Here is a 21,970-nt window from a genome sequence, read left to right on the forward strand (position 1 = left end):
CTCCCCCCGTCTCCCCTCTCTTGCGCGTGTGTCAACTCTCCCGTCCCTCTCCCACACCATCTCCCCCCGTCTCCCCTCTCTTGCGCGTGTGTCAACTCTCCCGTCCCTCTCCCACCCCATCTCCCCCCGTCTCCCCTCTCTTGCGCGTGTGTCAACTCTCCCGTCCCTCTCCCACCCCATCTCCCCCCGTCTCCCCTCTCTTGCGCGTGTGTAGTTAACTCTCCCGACACTCTCCCCCCCCATCTCCCCCCGTCTCCCCTCTCTTGCGCGTGTGTAGTTAACTCTCCCATCCATCTCCCTCCCCATCTCCCTCCGTCTCCCCTCTCTTGCGCGTGTGTCGTTAACTCTCCCGTCCCTCTCCCTCCCCATCTCCCTCCGTCTCCCCTCTCTTGCGCGTGTGTAGTTAACTCTCCCATCCATCTCCCTCCCCATCTCCCTCCGTCTCCCCTCTCTTGCGCGTGTGTCGTTTACTCTCCCGACACTCTCCCTCCCCATCTCCCTCCGTCTCCCCTCTCTTGCGCGTGTGCAGTTTACCTCTCCCATTGCTCAGCTTCCATCTTCGTCAGCGCCTCTCGTTACCTCTCCCTCGCTCACCCTCCACCTCTCCTCTGTGTGTGTAAGTTACCGCTCTCTCCATCTCCCTAGCTCTTTCTCTCTCTCCATCACACTCCGTCTCCCTTACTGCGTGTGTGTATCGTTACCTCTCCCTCGCGCTCCCTCCATCTCTCTTCTGCGCGTCTCGTTACCGCTCCCTCTCTCTCTCGATCATGCCTCGTGCGGAGGCCCTTCCCCCAGCAGTGGAGTGAGCATGACATTTCAGGGCCTGCGCCTTTACCCTACTCCAGCTACTCATCCGCAAGCCTGTCACCGTCTGATCGTAGGGTTAGGGAGTCTGTTCACGTAGAAGTTTCAGCCGAGCGAAGACTTTATTAAAGTCTAGTTTTGTTTTAACTCTGCCAAATGACGTATGGCCGAGTTGTAATAATGATCTGTCACGGCGTCATCCATAAATTATATCCCCAGGAGCTCACAAACCAATGGCCTTGTAAGTTAGATTAACCAGATTTTTTTAGTTGGTGCTAATTTCTCAATTGTATTTTGGCCATTTCAGCTGCCACGCGGCGGCGGCAGTAATAGTTCAACGTACATAATGATGGTCATTTTTAAAATCTACATTGCAAACTCGTTTCTTTAAGACTGATTTTTGTGTTTAGTTTGTTGTCCTTCCCCCGCACATCCGGTGTGCTTTGCACAGTGCGAAAAAAGTTCAACATCCATACATACATCATCATATCATATGTACGCAAATGATTGTGATGGTGAGTAGGATGATAATGACGAGAATGATTAAGTTAATGATGGAATGTTGAAATGAAGTGATGATGATGACAATCATGATGATGATGACAATCGTGGTGATGGCAATCATGATGATGATGACAATCATGGTGATGATGATGACAATCATCATGATGACAATCATGATGATGACAATCATCATGATGATAATCATGATGATGGCAATCATGATGATGATGACTATCATGATGATGACAATCATCATGATGACAATCATGATGATGGCAATCATGATGATGATGACAATCATGGTGATGATGATGACAATCATCATAATGACAATCATGATGATGACAATCATCATGATGACAATCATGATGATGGCAATCATGATGATGATGACAATCATGGTGATGATGATGACAATCATCATGATGACAATCATGATGATAATGACAATCATGATGATGACAATCATCATGATGACAATCATGATGATGGCAATCATGATGATGATGACAATCATGGTGATGATGATGACAATCATCATGATGACAATCATCATGATGACAATCATGATGATGACAATCATCATGATGACAATCATCATGATGACAATCATGATGATGATGACAACCATGATGATGATGGCAATCACGATGATGACAATGTGCAGGTATGCACGACACGACGACCCCCACGTTAATGGCAACGATCGTGATGCTCTCACGTGGTGTGCAAGTAATTGATGATCACGACGACGGTGATAATGACCGGCATGCATGCAATTATCATCGACACAAGATGACACTGATGACGTATGCAATTATCATCGACACAAGATGACACTGATGACGTATGCAATTATCATCGACACAAGATGACACTGATGACGTATGCAATTATCATCGACACAAGATGACACTGATGACGTATGCAATTATCATCGACACAAGATGACACTGATGACGTATGCAATTATCATCGAAACAAGATGACACTGATTTCGTATGCAATTATCATCGACACAAGATGACACTGATGACGTATGCAATTATCATCGACACAAGATGACACTGATGACGTATGCAATTATCATCGACACAAGATGACACTGATGACGTATGCAATTATCATCGACACAAGATGACACTGATGACGTATGCAATTATCATCGACACAAGATGACACTGACGACGCATGCAATTATCATCGACACAAGATGACACTGATGACGTATGCAATTATCATCGACACAAGATGACACTGATGACGTATGCAATTATCATCGACACAAGATGACACTGATGACGTATGCAATTATCATCGACACAAGATGACACTGATGACGTATGCAATTATCATCGACACAAGATGACACTGATGACGTATGCAATTATCATCGACACAAGATGACACTGATGATGTATGCAATTATCATCGACACAAGATGACACTGACGACGTATGCAATTATCATCGACACAAGATGACACTGATGACGTATGCAATTATCGACACAAGATGACACTGACGACGTATGCAATTATCATCGACACAAGATGACACTGATGACGTATGCAATTATCATCGACACAAGATGACACTGATGACGTATGCAATTATCATCGACACAAGATGACACTGATGACGTATGCAATTATCATCGACACAAGATGACACTGATGACGTATGCAATTATCATCGACACAAGATGACACTGATGACGTATGCAATTATCATCGACACAAGATGACACTGATGACGTATGCAATTATCATCGACACAAGATGACACTGATGACGTATGCAATTATCATCGACACAAGATGACACTGATGACGTATGCAATTATCATCGACACAAGATGACACTGATGACGTATGCAATTATCATCGACACAAGATGACACTGATGATGTATGCAATTATCATCGACACAAGATGACACTGACGACGTATGCAATTATCATCGACACAAGATGATACTGATGACGTATGCAATTATCATCGACACAAGATGACACTGATGACGTATGCAATTATCATCGACACAAAATGACACTGATGACGTATGCAATTATCATCGACACAAGATGACACTGACGACGCATGCAATTATCATCGACACAAGATGACACTGATGACGTATGCAATTATCATCGACACAAGATGACACTGATGACGTATGCAATTATCATCGACACAAGATGACACTGATGACGTATGCAATTATCATCGACACAAGATGACACTGATGACGTATGCAATTATCATCGACACAAGATGACACTGATGACGTATGCAATTATCATCGACACAAGATGACACTGATGACGTATGCAATTATCATCGACACAAGATGACACTGATGATGTATGCAATTATCATCGACACAAGATGACACTGATGACGTATGCAATTATCATCGACACAAGATGACACTGATGACGTATGCAATTATCATCGACACAAGATGACACTGACGACGTATGCAATTATCATCGACACAAGATGACACTGATGACGTATGCAATTATCATCGACACAAGATGACACTGACGACGTATGCAATTATCATCGACACAAGATGACACTGATGACGTATGCAATTATCATCGACACAAGATGACACTGATGACGTATGCAATTATCATCGACACAAGATGACACTGATGACGTATGCAATTATCATCGACACAAGATGACACTGACGACGTTCAAAACGACGAGTAACCTGTCGTGATCGCTCTCACCAAAAAATGTCCTCTCTCTCTTCTCTCTTTCTCTTGCTCTCTCTCTCTCGCTCTCAGTCCCTCTGTTTGCGAGACGACCACGTGGCTGGGCCCAGGAGGTTACCGGACTCCGTAGGCGAACGGAACGTCTGGGCTGGAAGAGTGACGCGACGGGGAAGATTCGTTCCAGAGACCTCCGACTTTGTAGGACCTGCCCTCGTGATTGTGACGAGTTTGGGGCGTGGGGGGTCGTGGGGGTGCGTTGTGGGGGTGGGGGGTAAGGTGCGGAGGAGGAGGGACGCTTTGTTTTTTGTTTGGTAGAAGGTGGTGGATGGGGGGAGGTGTTGGGGGTGGGGGGCTCTGCATCATCCAGTCACTGCGGAGATTATCCCATCACACGGCGCGAGGAGGGGGATTTGCCCGCGTGACGTCAAGCACGGCACGGCTGGGCTCCTGGCGGCATTGCAACCTCCTCACACCTCCTCCCACCTCCTCCTCCTCGTCGTCGCGGGGAGGATTTGTCGCGGCGCGGTCCTCCGGGGCTCTCTGTAAATGGCCACAGGTGTTGTTGCGATTTGTAATCGGATAATTGCGCAAGGTGTCAACTTGGTAGGAATTTGTGTGAGATGGTTAATGGCTTGCGGGGGGCGGGGGGAGGGAGGTGGGGGATCAGGCCTTCATCCAGCAGTGGATTGATTATGGCCTATGATGATGATGTTAATGTCTTCATTTGAAATTGCCTACCTCGTCGTGGGTTCAATCCCGAGCCTGCCCGCCTGTATATTTGGAGTTTGCGTGTTTCCCTCTCCCCGTGGTCGCGTGAATTTTTCTCCGGGTCCTCCGGTTTTTCCCTCCACTGTTGTAAATTTCCATATTTTAAGCCACTTCGTTGAGCTATCATTTGTGGCCAGGTCGCTTTTGAAAAAAGAGCTACGTGGCTCAGTGGGGCTTTACCTGGTAAAATAAAAAAATAATCCGGTTTAGTTTTATAGAATACTGGCGGATCGCCACGTATATTTACGCGCGACGGACGTATCCTGCGCACCACATCTCCCGCACGGTCGGCTACGTACGGTGCGAGTTGAGGTTCAACAGACAAAGATCCTCCGTTCGGCCTGAACAGACCGTTGGGGAGATTCTACTTTCGAGCGCTCTCTACGTCACGTGGGAGGTGGTTAGCAATCATCAGGCGCGAGCAACGATTTAATTCGCCTTCAAAAGTCTAATGTCGAAAGTGGCCAGGCGTTCGTACGCACGGTTCACCGAATTCCAAACAACAGGTAGCTTTAGAATGGCTCGTCGCACTGCAGATTGCACGTGCAATCCTGAAGATGCTGACGTTTCAATTCAATTTAGAAACGTCCGTTTAAAGTACTGTATACATTTAATTTAGAAGCGTCCGTTTAAAGTATACATTTCCACGTGATAAGCCACTTCATCTTCTTGGTTCTTTCGGTAAAGTCACGTAGAAGGGAAGTAATAAAATAATACAAATAAAACATAATAAAATAATTATCACGACGTTTCGGCCACAACGCAAGCAGCCGTCCTCAGGTAAAGACTCTGTCTTCTCGACAGACCTGTTCTTCACCTGAGGATGGCTGCTTGCGTTGTGGCCGAAACGTCGTGAGAATTATTTTATTATGTTTTATTTTTATTATTTTATTATTTACATTCTACGTGACTTTACCGAAAGAACCAAGAAGATGAATCCCTGCAGTCACGAAAGCTTTAAATCGAAATATAATCCACTTCGTTGAGCTAATATTTGTGGCCAGGTCGAAAAGAGCTAGAAACTCAGTGGGCCTCACCTGGTAAAATAAAAATTCATATTTTAGTTAACGTTCAGATATCGACTGGGACAGCTGGCGATAACTTGACTTGGACAGCGCAATAAGTGGGCGGTTCTAATTCTCCGCCACGCGATTCGTCTTTTGAAAGAAAATTAACAAACAAAATTGCGTGACAATGCGTTTGCCAGTGGTGCACAAAGCAAAACAACAATCATTGGGTCATTACCCTATGCTATGAAGGTGGCCCATTGCCTGAAACGTCGCCTACCATATATATTTGTTTCCTCTACGAGACAGCGTTATTGGCGAATGTGTTGCGTTTCTAAAGAAGACAACACGTGTTGTTCCCGCGTGACACCTACATGCCCGTTTGTCACTCCACTGCTGGATGATGAGAGGCCTCCCCCATGCCTGTCCGTGTATGTGGCGGGGAGCGGTGGCGCAGTGGTTGGCGCACTGCGTTACGAACCGGCCATATTTTGAACCGGTACTGGCTCTCCGCTGGGTTGACTCGGCCTAAAATGAGTATGCACGAATGCCAAGTGTAAACATCAGCACTTGAGGGGGGGACAAAATCCGTTCGGGCGTGATGCTACCCTCACACCACCCCCGTGTGTGTGTTTACCGCTCTGCCCTTTATCGGTGCTCGCGAGCTGCACTTGCCCCAACAGTCTGTTTGGAGGCTATCGGCGCATCTTTGTCTCTTGCTGTGTGTGTGTCACAGCGCGGCAGTGCAATGGTTAGCGCTCTGGCTGCGCCACGAACCCGGCGACCCGAGTTCGATCCCCGCTCACTCCAGTGACGGTTATATTGCACCCGGTCCTGGGCCTCCCCTAGGTCGACTCAGCCTCAAATGGGTACCTGGCGCGATGTGTAAACATCGCCACTGGGGAGACAAAGGCGGCCGGGCGTGGTGTTGGCCACCCACCCCGTCGTGTGCCGTGCCGGCCTTCATAGGCCCTTCTCATTTAACAGCACTTGCCCAAACAGTCTGCTAAAGGCTACACGGGGTGTGTGGGGAATCTTTGTCTATGTCAGAGACGCGGCGCGCACGTGGCCCCGCGTGACACACAATGGGGGGGTGGTGGTGGGGTCACGCTCTTGGCGTGGAGTTCGTGAACGCCGCAAAAAAAACACCAATTAGCGGGTAGATGCGGGGCTCCCTGAGCCTCGCTCCCTAAGCCTCGCTCCAGCAGAGGCATTGACCGGGACATGTCCCCACTGCCCCTCATTACCGTCATTATTATCTCACTCCCCCCCCCTCTCTCTGTGTCTCTCTCCGCCTCGCTGGGAACGCGGCTCGCGCACAGCGGAAGATGATGGCAAGTGACACTGACGCTCAACGCTTTGTGTTCGCAGGAATGCTGCCGTTGTCCGTTGCATGGTGGTCAGCCGCTTTCAGGACTTTGCGATCCAGAGGGTCTCCTAATTAATTCTAGATTTGAAGCTTTCATGACTGCAAAGATTCATACGCTTAGTTATTTCGGTAAAGTCACGTAGGTAAAAAATGAAATTAAAATTAATAAAAAATAAAAAAATAAAAACACGACGTTTCGGAGGCAACACAAGTCTTCGTCATCAGGTGGGACCGTCACAGCCAGATTTACTGCAAGCGGCGGTGAGGCTTCGTACGGCCAAATCACCACGGTAGCGAGATGTTAACTACCTCGCCTGGTATACAGGAGTCGTGGGTTCGATCCCGACCCTGACGCCTGCTGCTCTAAACTTAATAACCAGGCTACAGTCTACATTATTGACTGCCAGTACACTTTCGCCGATTAAGAACCAGGCTACAGTATTTTTTTTTCTATCTACGTGACTTTACCGAAAGAACCAAAGCATATCTATTAAACTCGTTTTTATTTTACCAGGTAAGGCACACTGAGCTATACAGCTCTTTTTCAGAAGCGACCTGGCCACAAATGATAGCTCAACGCAGTGGCTTATCATATTTTTTACATTTATAGCAGCCAAAAAATCTAAACGCGTGACGTTGATTCTTCATGTGCAGGGGAAAAACCGGAGGACCCGGAGAAAAATCCACGCGACACGCAAACTCCAAAGGTGCGACTCGCTGAACAGCACTTTCCCCAACGGTCTCTACAGGCTACACGGGATACCTTTGTCTTTGTTATCACTTGCAAAGAGCGATGTTCCATCTCGAAGGGGATTATCCAGGTAAAATATGTTCCGCCACCCCAACGCCCGCGAAGGACGTCAAGACAAGCGATGTCTTTGTTCCTTTCGGGGCAATTAATCCTTCCCAGCGTCGGCCACCACGTGATGGCCCTCGAGCACAATTTACAAACTTGGAAGCGCATTTATATTTTGTGTTCGAAATTGTTCACGCGCGTTAACCCAACCCGCTCGAATTTGCCGCCCGATTACAGCGGCGGAGGCAATTAGCGGTGCATTCCGCACGTACGAGAAAAAAAGGGCTCGTTGTCCGAAACGTTAGTCTGATTGTATATGCTGCGTTTGTATGCTGCTGCAATCAAAACAAACAAAAACACACACGATTCGTGCTCTTTGTAGCAGCGGTTGTGTACGTGGTTGGCGTACTGTGTGTGACGCTACAAAGCCGGGAAACCCGAGTTCGAATCCCGACCACGGCTAACGTCCGTGGCGAGTGGTCTCTAAATCGGTCCTCTACCCACCCCCCACATCCCCTTCACCTACCCACAACTCTGATCAGCGTGGTGAAGCATGGTCAAACAACATCGCCAATACTTCATCAATCAGCGGATTTACACCAATGTAAATTAATAGTTACTCATTATTATTATCATCGGGATCTCGCCGAGTTGATGAGTTGAACAAGAGAACTCCGTGAACCGAATGGATTGGACTTGGGGACCCTACAAATCGAAGGCCTGGACGCTACTGGACATCTGTGAATTGCTACAGGACATCTGTGAACTGCAGGACATCTGTGAAAAAAAAAGCTTTATAGGTCACCGGATTCCTCCGGTATAAATACAGATTGTGAGTATGATTGGTCTCACGCAATCGACAGGGGTCAGTCTAAAGTTCTACATCGCTTTAAAGTCTCACGATACCTCCCCCCACCGCGATCGATATACCATCCCCTCCCTCGGTGCACCAAGTAATTCGCCTCCCGTGGGAGTGCGACGTTGAACGCCGGAAAGCACTCCGGCTCTCGCACCGTTGGCCAATCCACTGCTGGATGATGAAGGCCTGTCCTACGCTGCGCTTGCCCGCGAGGGAGTGCCCGGGACCGGCTCAGATGCGACTCGCCACTGACGGTGACAGCCGTGGTGAACCGAGTTCAAGTTTGAGCGGTCCGTGGTGCAGTGCGCTAACCACTGCGCCACCGTTCCATCCACACACTCGCACACGGGTGCACCTACAGGTTTCCCTCGCTCCGCGCGGGTTCGGTTTGTGCGAATTCGCTCTGCGCGGTTTAAATTCACTCGCGTGCGGCTATGCGGTCGGACGTGGAACAACGTTGCGTGTACTGTGTATGTGCTGTGTGCGCTATGCGTATGCACTGTGTGTACTGTGTACACCACTCGGCACGCATCTACCACTTACCGCGTACAGCGAGGGAAACCTGTGGAGTGCAATTTTTTCTGTATTGAATTTCGTCGAAATTATATAAGGGGACTTGTAACGCGCTGGGAACAGGCTGGCTTTGTTCACGCAGGCCTGTTTAGAGACGGCAGAGGTGGGACAAAGTCATTGTTATGCAAGTCCAAGTCGAGTCTGAAGTCATCAAATTCATGACTCGAGTCTGACTCGAGTCCAAGTCACATGACTCGAGTCCACACCTCAGAGGTGGGACAAAGTCATTGTTATGCAAGTCCAAGTCGAGTCTGAAGTCATCAAATTCATGACTCGAGTCTGACTCGAGTCCAAGTCACATGACTCGAGTCCACACCTCAGAGAGACGGGGGGTGACACACGGATTAATCTTCGCGTAAACCACTTAACGGGTTATGGAATTGACCAGAAACTCACCAAACAACATCCGAGTTTTGTGAGCGGCAAGGGGGGGGGGGGCTCTCCACTACGTTTCTAATTGGCGTCCTCGAATGTCCGCTTACAAGGAGGCTCCCGTCGTGTTAAATAATTGGAGCTGCTGTAGCGAGATGTTAACTGGGGCTGAAGGATTTGGGGGAAATATCTAATTGCGATTTTTATTACATTGCGCTTTGTTTTGCGATTACATTTTTTTAAGTCAAGCTTCAGTTCAATATTCACTGTGTAATAGATTAAAAACATGTGGAGCATTACCACAGGATACCATCAACATATTAACTGCTTTATATATTCTAATGCAAGGATGAGAACTTAAAAGATATGATTTGCTTCCAAAATGTGTTTGTTAAAAAAACAATTCAAATAGAACAATCAAACATATAACAATTGTTATACTATGGGGACCTCATTTGCCAGTAAAAATATGATAATTGGTTCTTTACCCTTCTATCTGGCAACAAAAAAAGGTGTCAGTTTTGTTGCCAGATAGAAGGGTAAAGAACCAATTAACAATTGTTATGTTAAATAAAGAACGTTATAATTAAAAAAACAATTCCAATAAGAAAGTAAACGGACTTTGTTTAAAATTGCGATTTCGATTTGAAATCGATTAATCGTTCAGCCCTGTTAACTACCGGGACTTGTGTACAGGAGTTTCGTGGGTTCAATTCCTACCCCTGGTACCTGTATATTTGGAGTTTTCACGTCTCTCTCTCTCTCCGTGGTCGCGTGGATTTTTCTCCGGATGATCACGTGGCCAGGTCGCATCAGAAAAAAAAGAGCTATATAGCTCAGTGGGCCTTACCTGGTTAAATGAAAATATAGCCCAATTAGTTTTAGTAAATTGATGGTTAGCGCGATGGACTTGTAGTCCAGGTCGCCAGTTCTGGTCCATCTCTTGGCGCGGCTGTTGCAACGACTTGAACGTTTTCCTTGGCCCCGTTGGATGGATGAACCCTGACCCCTGGTGGCACCTCTGGGTAGCGACTTATGCTCAGCTCCACGCACTGAAACGCAGTGGGGACTCTCTCCAACGTGCCGTCCTCCTCATCCACCCCACGTCTCAATAAAGTTCACTGGGACCCTCGATATCTCGAGGCCGAAAACATCTTCCCATCTGGCACCAGCCGCAAAAGCACCGAGCTGTACGATTCTTAAATTAGTTACTTTGGGCGTAGTAGGTGTCTGTACGGATTTGTGGTGGCGCAGTGGTTTGCCCGCTGCCCCTCACCACGGCTAACATCAGTGGCAATGTTTTTTTTATCCAAGGCTGCCCCCCCCCCGAAACACTACCCCTCCCCCAACCCACATAGTCTAGTGTATGTTGAACTTCTCTCGCACCGTACGTAGCAAACGGTGCTAATCGGAGGTGCGGGGGAAGGACTAGATGGTGTGTGATACTAATTTTCAAATATACAGCTCCGCCATCCAGACGACAGAGCCAATCAATCAAGTTGGCATGCGGGCAAACATGCCAACTGATTTGGGGGTTATTCAGCGAGCCGGGGGGGTTGAAATGCAAGCAAAATTTCTACAACATTTCGCTGGAGATTACATCCAGCGTCATCATATGTTAACAGAAGCAATCGTATATTTAAAAAAATGTAGTTTAACTCGAATCGGATACAAATCTGCATGTAGACCTCAAATTTCACATGACCCGCCGAATCCATCACATCTTTAGATTCGAGCCAGGTCACAGGTTTGTGCCTCCAAGATAAGCACCTTGCAGTCGGTGGTGGAACAATGAACGCATTGCGTTCATTGTAAAGAAATGCACATCACACACGCACACAAACACCGGTCTCTCACACGGCGACTAAAAAGTCCAGACCGTTTATTGCGCACACGTCACAGAAATGAAGATTTGTCAAGCGGATGTTCATGACACTTTTGCACAAAAAACTGTCGTTGCAAAGTTTTCTTGCTTTAATGGCAATAATTTAACTAAATAATATCATTTTGTTAAATCAAGCAATTCCTGATTCTCAAAACTCATCATCAGTAAAGTCCTGAACTTTGCCACATTTGGCGAATTCCACCAATTTATTAAAAAATATAAACACACCAGTCGATTATATCTTTACTTAGTCTTGTGCTTTCTTTTCTTGGCAGTTTTGGCCGAGCGTTCATCGCTCCGGGCGATGCTCTTCTCCTCCGAAGAGCGTCCCGGTTTGCGCTCATTCATCTCTCCCGCCGGCGAGCCTCGCCTCTCCACGTCGTCCTGCCGCTCTCTCGCTCTCTTTTTATTTTTCTTCTTCTTATTCTTATTCTTCTTCCTCTCAGACCTGTCCACCTCTTCCTCCACCTCGTTATTGCTACAGCAACCATCCCCGACACCATCAGTCCCATCTCTGGTATCCAACTCAGCAGCATCACCATCACCACCGGCAGCGTCACTCTCAGACCTCACCGCGGACTCATTCCGCTTGCTCTTCTTGTGCCGCTTCGCGCCGTCACGGTGGCCGGCGTCCCGCGCCGCCGCCACCACCGCCACCGCCGCCACGGCCGTTCCAGTCTCGTCCGGAACGATGCCGTGGCCGGGGGACCCTTTCTGCCGCTCGCCCGCCGATTCGTGCCTCCTTTTCTTCGGTCGGCTTCGCGCCTCGTCGCCGCCGACTCCCGGCTCCTCCGTCCCAGGCCCCGGTCCGTCCGCATCTGTGCGCTCGTTGTCGTCCGGCCGCTCGCGTTTGGACTTCTTCCGTTTCCCGCCGCTCTTCAATCCCGCTCCGCACGCAGCCGCAGCCGTCGTCACCGTTGCCGCCGCCACCACCGCGGCGTTGTCGCTAGCCGGTCGGGGCGACCCTTGGTCGGTGCGTGCGCTGCCGCCCCCCCCCCAGCGGCTCAGGAACTCGCGCTCCTGCTGCTCCAGCCTGGCCAGCTTGGCGCTCATGTTCACGCCGTGACGGGCGCCCCTGCGAGACGGGAGGGGGGGCAGAGACACACGTGGCAAGGTTGGGCAAGGTTGGCGTCACTCTTAAGTCGTCGGACAACCAAGCAAATGCACACAAATAGGATTCGGACACCGCTCTCGATCACGCTTGGCTGTAATCCTCTCAAAATTAGTTTTTTTTCCTCCAAAGTATTTAAATGAACCTTATGGCGGTACCCCGGGGTCGCATAATGTCCGTGATGGTCGGCGATGTGGCAATCGACTCATCTCAACGAGCTGTACACGATGCACCGTGGTGCGTACGAGCGTTCAGGGTTTCAGCGCAATCGTCCTCGCTGCGTTTCGACATCGCGGAGTGGCACTGATTTCGGATTGATTGGTACCCCAGTCGCGGAGTTGAGTACTCCCCTGGAAAAAAATTGTGTCCCAGAAAAAAAATATTTAATTGCCTCGGCCATTTTGTATTATTTGGTACCCCGGGGTACCGCCATAAGGATCAAATAGCGGTATCGAAAGAAATGGTCCTTTTTGCCCTGTTTTTTTGTCTCCTAGGTGTTGAGCAAAGTCTTTGATCAACGTTGCTGCTTTTCAATATAGCCAAGTCCTGAACAGCAAAGCAACTTTTACAGCAAAGGGTGGTGGTACGTATCGGATCATCTTAACGACAACGAAATCTCCTGCGCATCCACGCATTCATCCGTAACGTTGCAAAGCGTTCACAAATGCCCGGAATCTAACGTCCGCTTTTTAAATTGTAAACTCCACTTCTCGGGTAGCACAACGCCGCACCCGGCCCCGCCTCTGCCAACTCACTTGTGTGCCGTCCTCCCGCCGCACGCTCTCAACAGCTGTTCGTCCGTCATCCTGCGGAGTGAAACGACGGAGGACGTTAGAAGCGGCGCCGATCGCAAACCGCGAGCGACACGAAGGTAACGCAATCAAGATCGCCCGTCACGGACGACGCAAGCCGGACGCAAATCAAATAACGCTCCCGATGAAGTGCTCGTGATTACAGCCTTTGTCAATCCACTGCTGGATGAAGCCCCCTGTCCCACCCACCCATGTAGGTGGTGGTGGCAGTTAGATCGCACTTCATGCAAGTCGGTGAATGGGAGAGGCTCGCACCAGTTCAGATAATCGCTCAAGTTAACGGTGGTCGGGTATGGAACTTAGAGGCCACTGGGTTCGTAGCGCAGTGCATTCACCACGGCTCCAGCTCTGTCGTATCGCGTAAAGTGTGAATTAGCAAAGTTGATCATTATCCCTTATTTAACCAGAAGATGCAGTAATTTTGATTTAAAGCTTTCGTGACTGCAGGGATTCATATTCTTGGTTCTTTCGGTAAAGTCACGTATTATTGTTTTATATTTATATTATTTTATATTATTTTATTATTTCCCTTCTACGTGACTTTACCGAAAGAACCAAGAATATGGAGTAATTTGTTAAGTCGATTCTAATGTTTACAATGCAAGCATCAAATCGTGAAAGGATCAATTACTTTCAAATTAAATTCTAAGCGAATGTTACCTTGAGGATAATGGAACGACTGAGACCACAAGCACCAAGGTAATACAAACGAGACGGTGAAGTACAAATTAAGACGATAATTCGGCAAAAAATCTAAACCGCCGTTCTTGGGCCACGCTTCAATCTCATGACGGAACCAAGGCCAAGCGTGGGTAGGGTCTACCAGGGGACAGGGCCTGAGGGTGTCAAAAAGGTGCACCTATCCTGGCACAATCACCATGATGACATCAACTCCCTAGTGTGTTTACTGTCGAACGAATGAAGCGAGCACCAAACCTGGTGGTGGAAGACAGGTCGAGTTTGGCGTCCTCATCCTCCGAGCTGCTGGTCTCATCCTCGGAGCTCTCCTTCTCATCGCGCACCTCCTCTCCCGAAGTCAGCGTAGCGGCCTGCTCGACGGCACAGGCGCGGCGGGAGACACGTCACGCACCACCTGTAAGGGTATGACTTCACCATCGCCGTCGTAACCACCAGCGGTGATCAATCTACATGATAAGGTGCTTGCCACAAATGAACCACAATGAGCGCATCACCCCGTGTTGGCGAACGGCCCACGCACGGAATGGGCACGTCCCAGAGGTACCTCTCGCCGTCACGCAAAGGAACTCCTCTGGTCCACAGTAGAGGGCAGCACTTGCTCGCCCGTACATGAGAGTAATGTTCGTCGTGCGTCTGCCAAACCGGTGTGCAGAACCCAACTAAATGCGATGGGATTTTTCCGTGCGGTCATTGGCGACCGGGTCGATGCCGTCAACTCGTGCCATGGTGGAGAGCTGTTCACTACCCTCGCCTGGCATCAGGAGGTCGTGGGTTTGATCCCAACCCCTGATACCCGCATATTTGGAGTTTGAATGTCTCTCTCCCCGTGCGTGCGTGGATTTTTCTCCGGGTACTCCGTTATTTCCCTCCCGAAACATGCATTTCAGAGTATTTGGCTGCTATACATTTCTACGTGACAAGCCACATAGTTGAGCTATCGTTTGTGATCAGGTCAGTCTTGAAAAAGAGCTATATAGCTCAGTGGGCCTTACTGCTAATATACAAATGGTTTATAAATAGAAAAAAACTTGTTTTCATTAACCCGCTGCATTGGATTGGAACCCAGGCTCTGACCTGCGTGAACTGCGAGGCCGACCTGTTCACCTCGCAGGCGTCGTACCTTGACGAAGTTGCCGTAGAGCGCGTGCGTCGTGCTAAGGTGTGCCTTGCGCGGCTTCCGATTGCTGATTGGCTCCTCCGCTCCGTCAGCGCGATTTCCCATCACCTTGGCACCTTCCTGCCCAGCGGCGTTCATTGCGTCAGCAGAATTAGTGGCGAAAGAATTTCCGTCGTCGCAACCGTTTTTATTTCATTTAAGCCGCCGACGGCGGCTCTATCCACCTACAAAAGCAAAAAAGCTTAACTCTGATGAGAGGTTAAATTAACAAAGATACAGGCTAAGATAATTCAGATAATTCATTAATGTTATTAGAGACAACTGTGCAATGAGGCTGTCCAAAAATGGTAATTGGGTAATTTACACAAAAATATTTACAGAGTTCACCAATTAGCTGAGCCGATAATATACATGCAGCGGAACAAATATCACGCCGACTTACACTAACATTTCATAGCTAACAGCGAACTCAATGTTTTGACCACTTCAGTCGACTAGACTTAAGAGGGCGACTAAAATAAATCCTGCGACTAAAATTGTCGGTCGTCGTCGGCGACTCGAATTAAGACACAAAAAACAAAAAAAACGCTGACCAAATAAAAACGGTTGCCAAGGGAACGGCCGCAGTTATGGCCAGCGAGGCGCTCATAAAACAGGGCGGATGGGCAAGGTCAAGGGCAGACCAAGGCAAAGTTCACGGAGGCAAGTCTGTCAAGATGGGCCGCCGCCCAACCGTCCTCCCCCCATCACGCGAACCAGGTGGCGAGATTTTATCGCCCTCAACCCCCGACGCCTATTATTTTTTTGGGAGCTCGCGTGTTCTCCCCGTGTTCACGTTTTTTCCCCTCACGTTTAGAATCAACATGCGGCGTTTAGAGTATATTTGGGTGCTGTAAATTCCCACGTGAAGATAAGCCCCTTTCGCTGAGCTACCATTTGTGGCCAGGTCGCTTCTGAAAGAGAGCTACAAATATATAGCTCAGTGGGCCTTACCTGGTAAAATAAAAAACAGCAATATCATTTAATTCTAGATTTGAAACTTTTGTGACTGCAAGGATTCATACTCTTAGGTTTTTTCAGTAAAGTCACGTAGGTAAAAAATAAAAAGTTAATAAAAGTAATAATGGAAATAAAATAAAATAATAAATCACGACATTTCAGAGGCAACACAAGTCTCCTTCATCAGGTGGGACCGTCACAGCTAAAATCACTTGATGCAGTAATTTTAGCTGTGACGGTCCCACCTGATGACGGAGACTTGTGTTGCCTCCGAAACGTCGTGATTTATTATTTTATTTTATTTCCATTATTACTTTTATTAACTTTTAATTTTATTTTTTACCTACGTGACTTTACCGAAAAAAACCTACGAGTACGATATCGTTTAGTTTTAGTTTACCTCTGTGCCCTCCACCTCGATGCTGGCCGCTGCCTTGTTGAAGACGTGGTCCCACCAGTGGAAGGTGAACTGCTCCGCCATGTCATGGCCGATCTGCGCGCATGCACACACAGCATCGCCGGCGAGTTTCAGAATTCTGCCGTGGGTGGGTAAAGGGTTTTTAGCTCACTCGAAGGATCGGTGAAGTATGTTCAAAAAGGCTTTTACGACGGGACGGATGGGTAAGATGGATGGCGTGGCGTGCAGCCGAGCGGGTGTTGGCCTCTTGCGAAGCTCACCCCGGCTGTGTCGTGCTTCACCTTCACCTTGACGGCCTCGGCCCGGCCGTTCTCGAAGCGGCCCAAGCCCTTGCCTGTCTCGGGGAAGAGCAACAGGGAATTAAATACAACACGCGCGTTCGTTTAGCAGCACGCGCGGCACTCTCCCGCACCCCACATCCTCCTGGCCACACAAAGGCCGTCGCACGGACGCGCTAACGTTTACAGGGCGCGCGCATTCCGACGGTGATTTTTTGCAACTCTGCCAAATTTGGAGTGTGACGCCGGCAACACGTGCCCTTACTTTTTGGTATAACGCGAAGGCGTTTTTGACGTCCACTGCTAAGCAGACGGCGGGCATTTTTTTATTGGGGTAATACACCGCGATATTAACCAGGATGGCCGTCGAGATTGAACCGCGAACGGCTCGGCCACGGGTCAAGCAGGGTGGCGTAGTAGGGTCAACTTGTGTCTCACGGCAAGAAGGACCTGGGTTGGATTTGTGTTTGTTTGATTCGGGTCGTCCTTCCCGTGTGGAGTTTGTAAGCTCTCACACTGTTCTGCATGGATTTCCTCCGCCATCTTCAGTTTCCTTCCACAGCAAAAAACATAGAATTTTGAAATTGGTGTTGGCCAAACTGTTCCGTTGTAGCAGGACCCTCCTGAACGTGAGGCGCTGGAGTCGTAGTGGCTTTCCTGGGTAAATAAGTAACTAGTTTACGCTGCGCGCTGTGCCATCTCTTCATCCAGTGTTCAGGACGCAGATTCTTTTGAACTGCAGCAGATGAAGAGTCCACGAGATAACAGAAAATGCAAATAAGCATAAGGAGTTTGCCAAGAAGTCCTGGTGCAAAGTAACAACACAATGAGTGGTAAAAACGATAACGACCCCAATTTAGCAACATGCACAACCAAGATCGGATAACAAGAGTAATGTGCATTTCTGTTCACGCAAAAAAGGCAAGATTATGCAATCATCATCGCCTAAAGAACACGACACGGGCACATAACCTTGACACTTGGAGTAACGGAAATCTCTCTCTGCTGCACAACATTTTTTATTTGTGCAGCCGTTGACAGAAAATCACCCGGACCACACATTCTGACAGAGGTAGTAAAATTATACAATGTTTTTTTTAATAACTTTCCCACCGGGTAGTACCAATGTGGCAGGTTTTTTTTAGTTTAAACGTTCTAGGACATCAATATACTTTGCATGTGTCAATTAGATGCGCCGGGTGGTCACGGGACGAATACATTTCCACGCGAAACTCGAGCAAGGGGGGCTTATTATACTCGGCACCGGCCGCGTGCCAGTAAATGGCCTCGGGAAGTAGACACCACAAAACTACTTCGGAGCGTCTTCTTGGTTCTTTCGGTAAAGTCACGTAGAAGGGAAGTAATGAAATAAAAAATAAAATAATCACCTGAGGACGGCTGCTTGCGTTGCGGCCGAAACGTCGTTAGAATTATTTTAGGTTGTATTTTATTATTTTATTACTTCCCTTCTACGTGACTTTACCGATAGAACCAAGAAGATGAATCCCTGCAGTCACGAAAGCTTTCAATCGAAATTTATACTTCGAGACGGCTCTTTATTCCACGCTTGGGCGGCGCATCCTCCCGACTGGCCCTGCCCACTCTCGCCACTACACACGGCCACGAGACGCGGATCACCTTTTCATCATCTGAGCTGGAATACATCCCAAGCGAGGGGGTTCGTTCCGTACACGGTGCAGCAGCAGAACGACATCGCTGCGCTGTACTTACGTGCGCCTATAACGCCGTCGTCAACCGCACCCCCCCTCCCCCCCCAGTGACCGGCGCGGTGAAGTATGGTCAGTGGAAAGGGGTGGTAAAAAAAACCACGTGCCAACCTCGTGTCCAGCCGTGCTTCAGCAGCTGGGCCTCGGCGAAACGACGGCCAGCGCCGCTCTCCCGTGTCTCCATTGCACCTCCCCCCCCCCCTTCTCCTCCTCGTCGTCTCCGGTGTGCTCCCTCGTGTCCCTTCTCCTCTGTCTCACCGCGTCCCTCTTTGTATCCCCGCGGCTCCTACGACCACCTACAAGGCCCCCGGCCGCACTGTACCACGCCGGCTCCCACGTGGAGGGGGTTGAAACGATGACGTATACCGGAACACAAAGAATCGATTCCTGTTAGTTTGTGTTTAATTGAAAATCGAAATCGATTCTCCAGACTCCGTTGACGTGCAACGCAATTTGTTTCGATTAAAGTGGAGTCGATTCTGCGGTGTCGATTTGTAATTGCGTCAATTAATCTTGAGTGACTTAGTTATTGCGTTAATGAATGCTGCACGTGGCACGGCTGTCTTGGCAATCAGCTGCTGCTGCTGATTGCCAAGTTGTGTGTGGGGGGGTATTGACCATACTTCACCACGCTGGTCAGTGTGTGTTTGTGAAGGCAGGGAGCATAGAAGTATAATACAGGATAGTAAAACAGTATGTTTTGCATGCGTTAAATAAAAAACGTACTCTATACCTTTTCAAGTAAGGTAATATTATGAATATAGTTCGGTGCGGTATTTACAAATGCATTGGTCACGTGTGGTTTCAATTAGCTAGAGAATATTTTTAAAAATATAAAAAAATATTCTATGGGGACCTCATTTGCCAGTAAAAATATGATAATTGGTTCTTTACCCTTCTATCTGGCAACAAAACTGACACCTTTTTGCAAGGAGTCATGTTTGCATAGACCGCAATACCTGCAGTCATAATACAAACAAAAGAACATAACTCTGATAATAAGGACAGTGCACATTATCAGAGTTATGTTCTTTTGTTTGTATTATGACTGCAGGTATTGCGGTCTATGCAAACATGACTCCTTGCAAAAAGGTGTCAGTTTTGTTGCCAGATAGAAGGGTAAAGAACCAATTATCATAAAAAAATATTGTTTCACTGATTTTTGTTGTCAAAGATAAAAAAAATTTAGGAAAATATTCGCGTGTCCTGCGCCCCAACAGTAAATACAGAACACCAAATGCGCATTTATTAAATTAGACCGAGAGGTATTGATTATGGCCATCAAATACAAATATTGCTGACTAGCTGTACTACCCGGCTTCGCCCGGGACTTGTATCCACCACGGCCGGCCGCCTTTGTCTCCCCAGTGGCGATGTTAATACGCCACACCAGTTTGAGGCTGAGTCGACCTATGGGAGGTTCAAATAATCTTGACCGGTGGTGGCCATGAGCGGGAATCGAACTGGGTTCGCCGGGTTGGTAGCGCAGCGTAGCGTTACCCACTACACCCACCGCTCCTCACACACCACACACGCACAGACACACACACAGACACACGCAGACAGACACACACACAGACACACACACAGACACACAGACAGCACGCTAACCACTACACTACCGCTCCCCACACCACACACGCACACACACAGACACACACACACACAGACACAGACAGCACGCTAACCACTACACTACCGTTCCCCCTACACAACACACGCGCGCGCGTCCATAGGTACACATACACGCGCTTGCTGCAGACACACACATACACAAACACACACACATACACACAAACACATACACAGTGACATGCCTATTCCCATCGCGGGGCACGGGACGTGCCTCCCGGCAAATCCCTCGCAAGCGATCGTACACAGACGGACAGACAACTGAACAGTACGACGTTTGGCTGGTAATTGCATCCAGCATCAGCGAAAGGACGTACTCTGAAATGGGGATTTTTGTGGTTTTACGCTTGTACACACCGGTGGGCCAAAGCAGAGACTTATGAGTGTTTTATCAACGGGACACTTTTTGACTGATTGGCCGTGTGGGGTGGTGGAGGGTTACAACACATTAATAATTAAGGCGAGCGAAAGGCAATAAAGTTATTTTTGAAGAATGCTTGCGAAAGCGTACGTGTTACAAAAAGACTCACTTTACTTAAGAAGCAGGCTAATGTGTACATGATAGACTGTCAGTACAGCCACCCAGAAATATAAGCAGGCTACACTGTACATTCTAGAGTGGCAGTACGCTCAGCCAGCTTAATGAGTATTTGTTGAGTGAACATTTAAACAAATCCATTATTGGCGCGTGTGGTTTAAACATAATTATACAGTAGTTTTTTCATGAGAAATGGTAATTGTTGTGGTTTTCCGCTTGAACACACCGGTGGGCTAAAGCAGTCAAGTCTTAGTCTTTTATGAGCGTGACAATTTTGTGCAGATTGGGCGTGTCGGGTGGTGGATAAGGGTGACAACACCTTAATAAATAAGGCGATCTAAACGCAATAACGTTGTTTATGAATAATGTTTGCGAAAGCGTACGTGTTACAAATTGACTAACTTTACTTCCTAACCAGGCTAATGTGTACATGATAGACTGGCAGTACACCCAGCCAGCTTCATAAGCAGGCTAGAGTCTACATGATAGAGTGGCAGTACGCTGACAGAGCTTAATAAGCAGGCTACAGTGTACATAATAGACTGTCAGTACGCTCACCCAGCTTAATGAGTATTTGTACAGTGAACATTAAAGTAATCGATTGTTGGCGCGTTGGGTTTAAAAGTAATATTAATAGCACACATTGTGGTGGGGGTGTAGTGAAGAGTAGGAAAAACTTTGATGAATTTACCTCAGAGTGGCGTGGTGGGTGTCGGGGCCTAGTAGCGTGCAAAGCCTGCGGCCTCGCCTAAAATTGTCGACTTGGAAGAGGCAGGGTACGGGTGGAGTTCCTCCCCCCCCCCTAGCGCGCCAACAACACTGTGTAATGGCTATTATTTAATTAATTACGGAGCTTATGAAAGTGGCGAAGGCGTGGCTAGCGGTTGGCAGGGGCAACCGCCGTCCAATGAAACTGCAGCCCTTGGCGAAGGCGTCGCTAGCCGTTGCCAGGTCCAATGAAAGCGGCGAAGGC

The 21,970-nt window shown here is 48.2% G+C and overlaps 1 protein-coding gene across 2 annotated transcripts; it reads right to left on the reverse strand.

Moving 5' to 3' along the window:
• Positions 1–11,646: 11,646 nt before the first annotated feature.
• Positions 11,647–21,718, reverse strand: LOC133346684 (G patch domain-containing protein 4). Of its 2 annotated transcripts, none has more exons than XM_061558473.1 (7): positions 21,689–21,718; positions 17,083–17,156; positions 16,805–16,897; positions 15,409–15,525; positions 14,526–14,638; positions 13,533–13,583; positions 11,647–12,741 (listed from the first exon to the last, which is right to left on the reverse strand). In XM_061558473.1, the coding sequence occupies exons 3-7, from the start codon at positions 16,883–16,885 to the stop codon at positions 11,910–11,912; spliced, it is 1,194 nt and encodes a 397-aa protein (XP_061414457.1). In that variant the 5' UTR covers positions 16,886–16,897; positions 17,083–17,156; positions 21,689–21,718; the 3' UTR covers positions 11,647–11,909. The 2 variants fall into 2 exon arrangements, with proteins under 2 accessions (XP_061414457.1, XP_061414456.1); XM_061558472.1 differs by lacking the exon at positions 21,689–21,718 and adding an exon at positions 18,939–19,180.
• Between the last annotated feature and the right edge of the window lie 252 nt (positions 21,719–21,970).

The sequence above is a fragment of the Lethenteron reissneri genome, chromosome 24, assembly GCF_015708825.2.
Source record: "Lethenteron reissneri isolate LAM-NWPU_2019-01 chromosome 24, ASM1570882v1, whole genome shotgun sequence".
In the NCBI taxonomy this organism is placed as follows: domain Eukaryota; kingdom Metazoa; phylum Chordata; class Hyperoartia; order Petromyzontiformes; family Petromyzontidae; genus Lethenteron; species Lethenteron reissneri.